Raw genomic sequence first — 13723 nt, 5'->3', positions numbered from 1 at the left:
GGGGGCACCTACCCCCTGGAATGAGCTCCCCCGGAGATACGGCGGATCCCGGATCTACACACCTTTCGTTGTGCCCTAAAGATGTTTTTATTCCAATAAACTGGGCTGGCCTAACTCTTTTAAATTGTTTTAATCTTTAAACTGTTTAATTATGGGTGTTAATACAGGGATGTTTTTAATTATGGGCCAAATTAATTTAATTGGATTTTAATATTGTTTTTAAGTTTTGTATTTCTGTGTTTTATCTGTTGGCTGTTAACCGCCCCGAGTCCTTCAGGAGAAGGGCGGTATATAAACAAACAAACAAACAAACAAACAAACAAACAAACAAACAAACAAATAAATAAATAAATAAATATAAAATAAAATAAAATAAAATAAAATAAAATAAAATAAAATAAAATAAAATAAAATAATAAAATAAAATAAAATAAAATAAAATAAAATAAAATAAAATAAAATAATATGACCCAGGGACACTGTTATCGTCATAAATACATGCCAGTTGTCAAGGGCCCAAGTTTTAATCATGTGAAAAATAGTCATGTCACTTTTTCAGTTCCATTGTAATTTCATGTGGTCATTAAAGAAATGGTTGTAAGAGGACTACCTGTACAGGTGAATGCAATATTGAAACAATACACTTCAGTATACTCGTGTTTCCCTGAAAATAAGACCCTGTCTTATTTTTTTTGAACCCCGAAATAAGTGCTTGGCCTTATTTTCAGGGAGGTTTTATTATTTTGGGGCGCATGGTGCAAGATGGGGCTCCTCTTCCTGTCTTACTTGATTTCCAGCTCTACGTTTAAATATTTTTGGGGAGGGCTTATTATCAGGGGATGTCTTATTTTCAGGGAAACAGCATAGTAGCATCTATCAATAAAAACTGTCCCATATTCAATATGTCAGAATTGGAATTTCAATATATGGTTTAGCCTCAGCTACTTCCAGCTATATCAAGCAGAATTTGGAAGAGTGATTTACGTTGTTGTAGAAAAAAAAAAAAGCTATTAGATTGGGGAAGTAAAGGGATATACAGAAAAACACACAAGATTTTATTTCATTATTGTAGTTTCCTTAGCAGAACAGAAATAAATGTACATCGTACTCAGTCAACAGTAAATAAAACAATGACCAAACATTTCTGCACTATAGAGGTTAGCCTAGCTGTTTCATTACATTGTTTTATTAATGGGTGAATTCTCCCATTGTCGAAGTATGTCTGTTAATAATGTAATAAGATTTTTTTTTTAACCGTTACAGGCATAGCGGGGGAAAAACAGTTTTCTAGCAAAGGAACTCTGGAGAAAAGCTTATTTGCTTTTGATGCAGATTAATGTAATTTTCTTAAAAAAAAAACAAACAAACACAATCCTGCCATAATTTTTTGATAGCACAAAGGAAATAAACATAGACTTCTGATCTGATTAAAAAATTGTTTACCAATTTTACTTTTAAGAATGGTTTATTTTGGAGAATGAAAGAATCCAGCCATTAACTCAACAATGTAATGAAGTCAATGTTCATTCGTTGCAGTATGAATTTAATAACGTAACAATTTTACCAAGAAAATGATGTGATTTTCCATAAAGATGGATATACTCTGCTTACAAATACATTAATTCATTAATTCTTGATTAAAGGCTATGGTATAAATACAAGGTATGAAGCAAAACTAAATCCACGCAGAGTTCTATTTTCAGACTGCATTCCTGTAACTCTTGCTTTATTGAGAATAGGTATTTTGTCAGGTGGAACATTTAACGTTTGTAGGTACAGGAATACAATGCTGGTTTTAGTTAACAGGACAGAATTTTTTGGGGACTGTTATAAATTGATTTAATTATTTAATTAATGGCCACCCACTCCTCACCATGTGGCTGGGTTGTTAACAAACAACTAAAAGCGTCAACAAGATAACAGAAGTATCAATTAAAAGATATATCTCCATCTCATGCATTCCTAATGAATAAAACCATTTTGAAATGAGCTCCTCCTATTCCTGGCTCGGGGTTTGGGAGAAGACTCACGGGGCAAGCGCAGTCACAGAAAAGTTACGCCTCCTAGGTCCTACTGAATAGCACTGTTTAATCCAAAGTACATGGAGCACACTAACCTTTAGGAAATGGGCCATAATAATTGGAGAAATTGTGTGCCTGTCAGTGCCTAAGATGTAGGTAAGTAGGTAGGTAGATAACAGGAACATTTTATTTTACAGGTAATTGCAACAGTTCATTTAGAGCAGGGGTACTAAACTCAATTTCATTGAGGGCCGCATCAGGGTTGTGTTTGACCTCGGGGGGGGGTGGAGTGGGCGTGGCCAGGGTGGGTATGGCCAGCTCATCGTCTTGTCTGGAGTGCCTGTGGTGGCCAATCACTGGCAGAGGCACCGCAGGCCAGTCCTTCGCTGTTTCCAAGGGCGGCCCCATGGGCCAGATCTAAGCACCCCATGGGCCGGATCTGGCCCCCGGGCCTTGAGTTTGACACCCCTGATTTAGAGACTGTCCAAAGCGACAACAGCACTGAAAAAGTGACTTAAGATCATTCTTCTACATCTATGACCATTGCAGCATCCCCATGGTCACATGATCAAAATTTGAATGCTTAAGTACTTTTGTTTCTACTTGGAAACTGCTTCTGGACTTTGTGCTTAACATGGAAAAAAATGAAACTTTGATTTTGGGTTTTACCGATTAGATAGATTTGTTGATATAGAAATAGCTAGTTTATATTACTATGTAAAAGTAAAAAGTTGAGGTTGGATGTTACTATCTTATTTTAGGGTGTCAGATGTCAATGCCTTTTCTTTCTTTTTCCCTTCTTTTCTGCACTGTTCCCTTTCCCTTTCCCTCCTCTATTTTTCCTACTGTTTGTTTTCATATTTTTTGTATTTTGTATTGTAAACAAATAAAAAAAGATAGAAATAAAATAAAAAATTGGATGATTGGCAACTGGTTCATATTCCCAGGGTCATGTGATCACCTTTTGCAACCTTCTCTTAAACAAAGTCAAATAGAGAAGCCAGATTCACTTAACAACTAATTAGTAACAACTAAATTGTTACTAATTTAACAACTGCAGTGATTCACTTAACAACTGTGGCAAGAGAGATCGTAAAATGGGGCAAAACTCACTTAAGAACAGAAATTTTGAGTTCAATTATGGTCGTAAGTTGAGGACTACCTGTATACTGATTTGAAGGAAACATTTTCAACTGAGCATTCTTAACTTTATCACAGGCTGACCTTTCTCTGTTATAAAATACTAGGTTGCTACGCATTGTTTGCATTTAGTTGTTAGCAATGTTCTCTGAAGACCATATCTTTTTAAGCAAATTTCCATTTTGACATGAAACGCTGGCCCACTCTGCGTTTTTAGCCTCCAGAAACTTCAGCAGATAGTAGCATAACTCAGGCTATTAGTCCTTGTGCAAACTAATTTGCTGGACAAAAAATGCTTTCTTACATCCCTATTCACAAGAACAGGACTTAAATGTAATAGACACTTTTATCAGTTTACAAGAACTGTTCTTCCAAGGGTTTTGATAGAACATAATTGGCCTGACTGGAAAATACAAAGTAAGGGCATTTATTTAGTTATTTAAAAGATTTATATGGACACTTATCTTGTAAAACAGAACTCTGGGAAGGTCACATCAATACCCCGCCCCAAACCCAGAGCCCTCCAAGAAAAAACAGCTATTCTGTCATCTTCGTGCATTCATCTATGCAATCCTCTTGCTATCCCAATGTCTGGGAGAAAAGACAGTTGTTGCCCTAACTGGGAGGGCCAGTTTCATATGGTGGTTAAGGCACAAGACTAGAAAGTAAGAGATTGTGAGTTTGAATCCTGCCTTGAGCAGAAAAGCAGCCAGGTGAAAATCTTGGAATAATAGTTGCTACAAATTAAAAAAAGCTACAAATGAATAAGAGCCAGCTGTGTGCGTGAGAGAGAGAGAGAGCCAACACTGAGAACAATTAACCAGTGGAATGGCTTGCCTTCTGGAGTTGTGGGTGCTGCATCACTGGAAGTTTTTTTAAAAAAAGTCTGGACATTTATTTGTCTGGAATGGTATAGGGGTTGGATTAGAAGACTTGACTGTTCTGAAAAAAGTAACTTATGACTGTTTTTCACACTTATGACCGTTTCAGTATCCCTATTGTCAAATGATCAAAATTTGGACGTTTGGCAACTGGCTCATATTTATGATGGTTGCAGTGTCCCAGGGTCTTACGATCACCTTTTGTGACCTTCTGACAAGGAAGGTCAATGTTCTCACCTAGGCTCCCTTAACAAGCAGGAAGCAGGAATTGGTCCTGGCAAAAACCTCTTTTATTTACACGACTGTGAATTACGTTCATTCACAGTCAGCAAGGTTTGTCCAAACAGTTTTTCAAAGGAATATTTCTCAACATACCTTATTTTGTTTGGCAAGCTGCCATGTAACTTGTTTCCAACCGCAGTACAAGGCAAAACTTGGCACAGAGTCTCAAGAACGAACGAATTGTTTCCTGCAAAAACCCACTCCCTGTTCATTCCTCTTTTACTTCCTATGGGAGGGGCCAATCACCTCCAAGGTGTGGCTTTACTCCCAAGTCGACCCTGTTTTCTGAGTTGTTCTTGTTGTTGTGACCCAGGCCCAAGTAGGTATTATCAGACGCAAACAGTTTGAAACAAACAGACTTTATTAGAACAGCTGAGAATTAACTCATCTCAGCGTAGTCCAAACTAAATCAAAACAAATTCTTCATAACACAATTCTTCAGCCTTATCACCAACCTTGGTCTAATTAGACAACCTGCCAAAGGCTTTTCTTGGCAAAAGTTCAGAAACAGAAGATGCTGACAAGAAATAAATGCAGCAAGACAAGAAGCAAATCTATCAACGTTGTTTTCCGACAAAGAGCCCAAGAGCCATTGCTGGTCTTTTAAGCCTTATGGGAGGGGCCAATCATCTCTTGGCCCTACTCCTGAGTCGTCCTTTTTGCTTTAGCTGCTCTTGCCTTCTGGCAGCTCTTCTCATGCGTGCATTAGGAAGAGGCATCTCCTGTTCCTCTGCCTCTCTGCTGTCAGTCTCTGGAGGCTCCAGAGTCTACACATCACTCCCAGATGGCCCTGGCCCCATCTCTGCCTCCAACGCAGAGCCCTCCTCTGGGCCTTCCCCAGCCTCCAGGACTGGCCCATGTTCTTCCTCAGTCTCCTCACTGTCCGACTCCACTGCCAGCTCCACAGGCTGCTGGCAGACCACAACACTTGTCTTCTGGCAGCTCTGCGCGTGCACACACTGGGAACGGGCTCCATCTTTTCCTCTGCCTTGCTGCTGTCTAACTCCTTCTCTGCCTCTGATGCAGAGCCCTCGTCTGAACTTTCCCCAGCCCCCAGGACTGGCCCAAGTTCCTCCCCAACCTCCTCACTGTCCAGCTTTACTGGCTGCCGGCAGGCCACAACAGATTCACTTAACAACGGGGTTACTAACTTATCAACTTCAGTGATTCACTTAACAACTGTGGCAAGAAAGGTCATCAAATGGAGCAAAAGTCACATAACAACTGTCTCACTTAACAATGTAAATTTTGGGCTCAATGGTGGTCGTAACTTAAGGACAACCTGCAGGCAAGTTCTGTGCCCAGCCTGGGACATCACACTTTAAGGAGAATTCTGAGATATTTTGCCTAATCTCACCTTTCCCTCTTCCAAGGGAACTTTCAGAAGTTCTCCTTCCTGGGGAATGTTTTTCTGAATCCTAGTGCTGAGCCTTTGAGTCTGCTATCCTCAGCCCAAGTGTGCTGGCCCCTGTTAAAAGAAGAGTTTTGTTAAAGACATTCTATGTTAGGTATCCATGTAATTGAGAAAGTGGAAGGATGTAAGGATAAAGCTGTTATCCCCACAGTTGCTTTAGGTAAATAAAATAAATGGATAAATGTTTAAAGAATGCTTGTTGGGTAGTTAGAAGTGTTGGTTGGGGATGTGTGTAGGATCAAATGGCAATGGGTCAGATGCAAATGACAAAGCAACTATAGGGAGAGTGAGTGACCTATGGCTTTGGTATGAACTAAGTATAGCTCATAAAATCATCTGCTACAATGTCCTGCCTGTCAATGACTACTTCATCTTCAACCATAACAATACATGAGCACACAATAGTTACAAATTTAAAGTGAACCATTCCAAACTTGATTGCAGAAAATATGACTTCAGCAACAGAGTGGTCAATGCCTGGAATGCACTACCTGTCTCTGTGGTTTCATCCCCCAAACCCCCCAAATTTTAACCTTAGACTGGCTACTGTTGACCTCACCCCATTCCTAAGAGATCAGTAAGGGGCGTGCATAAGAGCACCAGCGTGCCTACCGTCCCTGTCCTAATGTTTCCTCTATTTGTATCTATTTTATGTATTCAATTCATGCCTATACTTATATATATTATCTAATACGTACTCGACAAATAAATAAAATAAAATAAAAAATAAAATAAAGTTGAATGGAAGAGGAAGAGTTAGGAAGTTATGGTTGAAGAGGGTTCTTCTTAAAATCTTCAAGAAGAAAAGGATGAGAAGTTTAAGACAAACTGGAAGTGAAAGACAAATGTTTTTCAAAAAAAAACCCATAGGGAATTATACTGAATAGTATTGGGGCAAAGTAAAGTTAACTGTATTTCCTTTCTTTTTTTCTCTTATTTCCTGCCTTTAATTTCTTTGGCTGACTATTTCTTACTTTTGCCTTGTACTGTTCCTAATACTGCTTACTCTGAAAGGGAATAGCCTGATTGGTAGGTATGTAGGACTTGGAAATGTTATTACTTACATCTGGCTCAATTAATTCCAGCAGGGTGAGAAACACAGAGTTAAGAGCTATGGGAAGGTACCTTTGGGAGGAAGCCTGTAGTTAAGATGACTGCTTGTACTCAGAGGCTTTAGGCTTTGGCTGAATTACAACAAGTTTAGCACATGATCATGACATGGTAGATACTTTTTTCCCTCCACAAGCAAGACTTTCAGTTGTACAAACATTGACAGAGAAAGAGGCATTCAGAACAGAAAAATAGGCTTAGCCAAACACTTGCAAAGTTTAACCTGAACTGTGTTTGCTTGCGTTTTTATAAAACAAAGTTAAGTTTATGGGGTTTTTTTTCTAATATAAAACTACATTATTTATGGGGGGTTGGTCACAATAAAGCTAATGTAGATGTTGCCGTTTGCTAGGAGCTACTAACCAATATTTTGGACGACTTTGTATAAGCAACCTATGAGTTGGGCAACGTATATTAAGAATCGGTTCATAGGAATTTCTGTGAAAATTTGAAGAGGGACATCCAATATGGAGAACAGGTGGCCCAGATGAATTTGATCAATTAATTCACCAAGGTCTTTGGAAGCAACAGTCAATTCATTCTCAACATTCTTTATTGATAGAAAGGGCCCAAACCCGAATGGCTGGACTTGTGTGGAGCTCAGATTGAGTGGACCAAGGAAAAATCTAGCAAAAAGAATGTCTTCCAGGTAGGACATGATTTATTTTTATCCCCTTGTTCTTTGTCAGTCAACGGTCTCCTGTTTTATTTTGTTGTTGTTCACAATCAGGATTTCTTCCCAGGGGCAGCTGTTTAATGACTATAGTACACCGAGGCAATGTTTGCATTTTCTCTGTTAAAGCAATTGGAAAGCATAATATTTTATTCAGTATTTTTTTTCCTCTCCCTTGGCTAAAGTGTCTTGATGATTGAATTAACCCCAAACCCTTGAGAACCTGTTGATTTGCTGATTAATGTGCTACATGCAATTTGTTTATAAAAGTTGGGAGGTAATTTGTTTTGGGTTTAAAAACTGGGATCCTTGACCTAATGAACTTCTGTAAACAGAACTTTCACATGCTGCTTACACAAGTTGTACTCCCAACTGAATGGAATTTGACTGTTTATTTTTGTGATTTCTCAGGGCTTTAATGACAGGCTAGGGGGCAAAGTGATGGGGAAGAAAAAATAGCTACATTTTTTCAAAGTTAATTCAAAGAGCACTGCCTTTTCTTCAAAGGCAAATGATTTCAATGATTACAAAGAATTTAACCAAGTTATTTTCTGATAATATTTAACAGGTTAATTATGGTGGAAGTAACTTCCAAGTAACAATTATGTGGATTACAGCCTTATAGCACAATCCTTGATAACTCAGAAATCTCATTGGAATAGGGTTACAACCTCAGATGTCTGTGCTGATTTCATGATAGGAGAAAATCAATAGAATGTGGTGTCATGGAATCCTTCTTAAGGAGAATAGATTCTATAAGGTTCATGTGGCTAGCTTGAGTTATTTCGTTAGGAGATAGGGGGCAAATAAATTCAATGAATAAATAAAATAATTTGAATGGCACAGGTCAAGCTTGTAGACTTCTGAAAGTTTTCCACAGAACCTTAGAAGTAAATTCTTGTGCCCTGTGGAAGACAAATGGTCACTTCCACAAAAATGCTATGACCATCTGTGAATGTTGTCATGTTTTTGTAGCAACATGCATCTCCCCTCCATGGCCATGAATAAAAGCCGTATCATACCAAGAGGTCCACTTACAATTGATATGACAGTTATTTCCCCCTCTATTATCTTCCAATTCCAATCTATGAATCATATCTTGTTATTTTCTCCAATTGTTTTCCATCAATTCAGTTGTCTCCAGATATTGCCAAAACAATACACCACATCATCTTCTTTTCTATAATGGTAATGACTGGTGTATTTTTTACCCTAAGTACCTATCAATTTGAATTTTGAAATCCTACAAAAGTTTGATCTTATTTTTGCAACTTTTTCAGACACTTGGTCCTATTGTTGTTGTTATATTGTTGTTATGCTTTTATTCATCAAGAAACAACACAGTAGAAAGAACAAACAAAAATATATCACATATTACTGGTGTTTAGAAATTCTAGTAATATCCTAAGATGTAATGTGCCTAACAAGATGGCTCATATTGTATTATATTCACATTTTTGCAAATCCACAGTTGGTATTCCTATGACTACAAGGATGATTTTGCAAGATCTTTTCTATAATCTTTCCATTTGGATTGTTCAGTTTTTATGTGTTGTAACTTTTTTCAATTCTTTGTCCTTGATTGTACTGTCTCTGGAGATTGCCACGTGTAGGAGAATTAATCTGAGTGAGATTGGCAGTTAACGGGTCTATAAATACTACCATTTTGGTGCATCAAGTAATTATATAAACCATAGTTTTATTTTATTTTATTAAACTTTTATAAAGGCTTTATTTGCTGCTGTTACATTGAATGTTTTTTTTATATATATAATGCCTCCTATTGAACTGCAAAAAATATCCTTCTGGATGGGGTCAGCCTGTAACAATTGCCAATTCCTGGTTTTGGCACCATTATTTTCTTTTATATATTTTACATGAATGGGTTTTTCTCCAGTTATCTAAATAATTTCCAATAATTCATTCTTATGGTTAGTTTTTGCTTCTACTGTTAGGGGTGGGTTTTTTTTTCCTTTTAGAAACTAGGATGAGCATTTTCTTTCCTTGCATTGTTGTACAAGTAGTCCTTGACTTAGGATCACAAGGTGGTTGATAAGTGAGTCGTGTCCAATTTTATGGCCATTTTTGCAGCAATTGTTTATTGAATCACTGCAGTTGTTAAGTGGATCACGTGGTCGTTAAGAAAACCCAGCATTCCCATTGACTTTGCTTGTCAGAAACTGGCTGGGTAGGGTGCAAGTTGTGATTGCATGACCCTGGCACGTTGCAACCATCCCAGTTGCCAAGTTGCCTGAATTTTGATCACATGACTGTGGGGATGTTGCAGCAACATTTAGTGTGAGGACTGGTTTTAAGTAACTTTTTTTCAGTGCCATTGCAACTTTGAAAGGTTGAAAGTTGAGGACTATCTGTAATCATTTAGTTCATTTTTCCTTCTTCATTTATCTGTTTTACATAGTGTACACACAGCTTCCAATTTTTTTGGTGCTAAATATCAGTTGGCATCACATGAACTTATTTGCAATAGGAGGGGTATCATCGAGTTGGAGGCAATCAATCGCCTTGAAAAATCCTGCTCCTGATGTTTATATTCCCAATTTCTTTGTCATTGAATGTTAAAAATGGTTTTCCATTTCCTCAAACCTTCTTTTATAAAATTCTGGATGATTGCGCCAGCCAAACATGCCTTTATCAAACTATGTGGAAAAAAACAAAAACAAATGCCTTTTTATAACCATTCCAAGTCATAAATTGTAGGTTGGTTTTGTCTTCATTTGATGTATTTTTAGTATCATTTTGTGAATCGGCAACCAATCTTTAGTTTCTTATGAATGTTTATTTGTAATTTGAAGTTGTAATTCTTAATATAATAGTTAGCCACAGAAACATTCTTTCTTTTGTCTTTTACTATTAAAGTGTTCTGTATTTTGTAGCATTTTTGAATTTTGCCTTGTGACTGCTTATTTTTGTGGACTAAAGAGAAACTGGGAATAGTTTCACAGGACACAGTGTGAGTGTGTGGTGGAGTTTTGCAACTAGAGAGCAGTTTGGCTCCCACAGCATGCAATCCAACATCTTGTATTTAGGTCTCCATCAGAGGAATAGTGAATAAAAGGAGATTTATGTTCAAATCATATGCTTTAAACATTTCTGCTAAGTGCTAGTTTGCTCTTTGGTGTTGAGCCTGCAATTTAAGGCACAGAGGATTAAAAGGATTACAACATAATCTTAAATAATCCTAAGTGTCATTTACAGAGAGATGGTTGTATAATAACTAAATAAAACCACGTGAAGGGGTGGTGTGTTGTCAGTCTGGCACTGGAATCATATCTCCGTTGCCCTTTTGTTCCTCTCCTTCCTCGACTCCAATGCATTTGGAAAGGCAGTCTTCATACTGTAGAAATTGTCGCAGAAGATGGTCTCGCAAGATGGTACGCTTTGCAATCCAGGCTAATATGGTTACCAAAGCATTAATAACTCGATTAGTTTTTAAAAACCATTCCAAGGCTCAATGTTTCATATTCGTAGCACAACTGTTTCAGAAAGACCTGATTTATTTCCCTGATTTTTATCTTTCTCTTAACATGAAACTTAATCACCATTTGTTGAATTTAACATTGCAATAATAATGGTGGGGGGGGGGGGGACTGCTCGATGTATTTCATTTTAGCATCATGAAGAATATCCAACTCTACTAATGATGTTATATGTGCAAATTATTTTATACTAAGAATTTATTCAGAGTCAACAGTGTGCTTGGCATTGGCATAACAAGCAGGAATATGATTATTCTTTTAAATCCAGAAAACCACTTATCTATGACTTTTTCTATATTCCTTTATCTGAAGATCAAAGGTATGTAGATACCATTTATACATAGCATGAGCTGGGTCCAAGGGGTGGCCAACTATTTATGAGTCTAATGCATGGGTGTCAAACTCAATTTCATTGAGGGCCGCATCAGCATTATGGTCGCCCTCAAAGTTGCATGTAAGAATATGAAGTGGGTGTGGCTTGGAGGGCATGGCCAGTTCTCGAGCTCCTGGGGCACCGGGACTCTGCAGTCCAACCCAGCCCTGCTTCCCTGAGGGAGTACCCGGCAGTGGTGGGTTTCAAATTTTTTTACTACCAGTTCTGTGGGTGTGGTTTGGTGGGCATGGCATAGCTTGGTGGGTGTGGCAGGGGAAGGATACTGTAAAATCTCCATTCCCTCCCCAATCCAGGGGAAGGTTACTGCAAAATCCCCATTTCCTCCCGATCAGCTGGGACCCGGGAGGCAGAGAATAGATGGGGGTGGGGCCAGTCAGAATTTTTACCAAAGTACTCAATATTTCCGCTATCAGTTCTCCAGAACTGGTCAGAACCTGCTGAACCCAGCTCTGGTACCTGGCCACACTTACCTCCTTGAGCTGCTGCTGCTGCTGTCAGAGCTGGTGTGGGGTGAGGTGAGGCAAGACTGGGTGAGGAGAGGTGGGGCCAAGACTGTGGGGGCCGACCCCCTCCCCATTTCCAGGGCCGCGCAGGTCTTGAATTTGACACCCCTGGTCTAATGCAATGCATATATATATGTATTAGGACCATGATGGCGAACCTATGGCATGCATGCCACAGTTGGCACATGGAGCCATAACGGTGGGCACTAGCTCAGCTGCAGAGCATATGTGCACACCACCCAGCTGATTTTCTGGCCTTCCAGACTACCGGAAGTCGGGAAACGGGCTGTTTCCGGCCTCTGGAGAGCCTCCGGGGGGGTGGGGAAGGCCGTTTTCACCCTCCCCAGGCTCCTAGAAAGCCTCTGGAGCCTGGGGAGGCCAAAAAACAGGCCTACCGGGCCCACCGTGCCATCATATGCCAAAAGCAAGAGGCGTGCAGGAGGTCATACGTGCATGCGCGGGGGCAGGGGCGCATTGAATTATGGGTGTGGGCATGCACACGCGTGACCCCCATGCATCACCCCCACTTTTGGCATGCAATAGCAAAAAGGTTAACCATCACTGTATTAGGATTTCTGTTAATGAAGAAAAATATGGTTGTAACAAACTTTACTTGTAATGACATTTAGCAGTAGCCTCCGGTGCAAGTTTCTTCAGTTCCGTTCTTTTTGTTTTGCTTGAGAGGTACCTGAATTTCATACTGATGTTGTTAAATATATAAACTTATCTTTCCATTAATATTGCAGAAAAAGATGATACTCTTTAAGTCCACCAGATTTTCATAAAAATATAAAAATATGAAAATAATGGGAGTATTTGCTTAAAATATCTTGACCACTGGAAAAGCTATCTTTGAAAGAAAATATCTGAAAATCTATTTTTTTTAAGAAACCCGTAATTTTACACTGTAGATTTCTATGCCAATAAAAGACATTTGTTGTAACTAGATATTTTATATTTGTGTATGCTAATTGTCACAGAATGCCAAATCTTAACATATTCCAAATTCTATAGTTCATTAAGAAATAAGAATGCCATGTAGTTCATTACTGTATTGTTAAATAACTTGGTGAACAAATTACAGCTTTAGAATATTGAGAAGTTAGCTCAATTTAGTTGAAAAAATAAGGGTTCCTTTAAGTTAAGCTCAGTCTTATGGTTTCAAGTACATGTCCCTCTGTTTTCCTTGGCAAGTAGTTCACTATGTCTTCTCCTGTGGTTGGTTTTAGGTTCCTTTGGCTTGGTGTGTTCTACTTTCCAGTCTAGTGTAGCTCTTGCACAGTTTAAAATGTACAACACAAGTTAATGGAGGATACAGGACACAGCATGCTGTTTCAGTTGGCAGAATTTTGGAGGAGGTCCTTTTTTTGCTGTGGCCCCTGTTCTTTGGAATATCTTGCTATCTGAGGTCAGGTCTGTCCCCTACAAAGGGTATTATGACCTGGCTCTGCAGGTTGACTTGGGGATCTCACAGGAATGTTCTATGAATGCTCTAATTCATCAGTCGCTCTGGAGGCGACTGATGAATTAATAGGAATGATGCCACCACCATACCAATCTTGCTTTTGGTTTTTAACTTCTGTATCTAATGTTGTTAATATTTTAAATATTTTTATATTTATGATTTTAAATGTATGCCACCCAAAACTGCTTTGTAGAATAAAATTGGGGGGGGGGAATTTAATAAGTAAATAAATAGTTGTTGTTAGTTGTAATGGCTATATACTAACTTCAATCACTGAGGCAATAAGGCTCTCTGAATTAATTCCTGCTATTTTATTCGTATCCTTCTTTATTTTTATTTTTTT

General features: G+C 38.5%; 1 protein-coding gene across 1 annotated transcript in view; it reads left to right on the top strand.

Moving 5' to 3' along the window:
- The window catches only part of ARHGAP15 (Rho GTPase activating protein 15), a 449292-nt gene that overhangs the window by 68086 nt on the left and 367483 nt on the right, over window positions 1-13723 (top strand). The window contains exon 5 of the mRNA XM_070957014.1: window positions 7411-7497. Coding sequence (XP_070813115.1) covers window positions 7411-7497 — 87 coding nt within the window. The remainder of the gene's footprint in view (window positions 1-7410; window positions 7498-13723) is intronic.

The sequence above is a fragment of the Pituophis catenifer genome, unplaced genomic scaffold, assembly GCF_029215685.1.
Source record: "Pituophis catenifer annectens isolate HBS135680 unplaced genomic scaffold, rPitCat1.0.hap2 SCAF_1, whole genome shotgun sequence".
In the NCBI taxonomy this organism is placed as follows: Eukaryota; Metazoa; Chordata; class Lepidosauria; order Squamata; family Colubridae; genus Pituophis; species Pituophis catenifer.
Note: the sequence above shows the minus strand (reverse complement) of the source record. Positions and strands in the feature narration are given on the sequence as shown.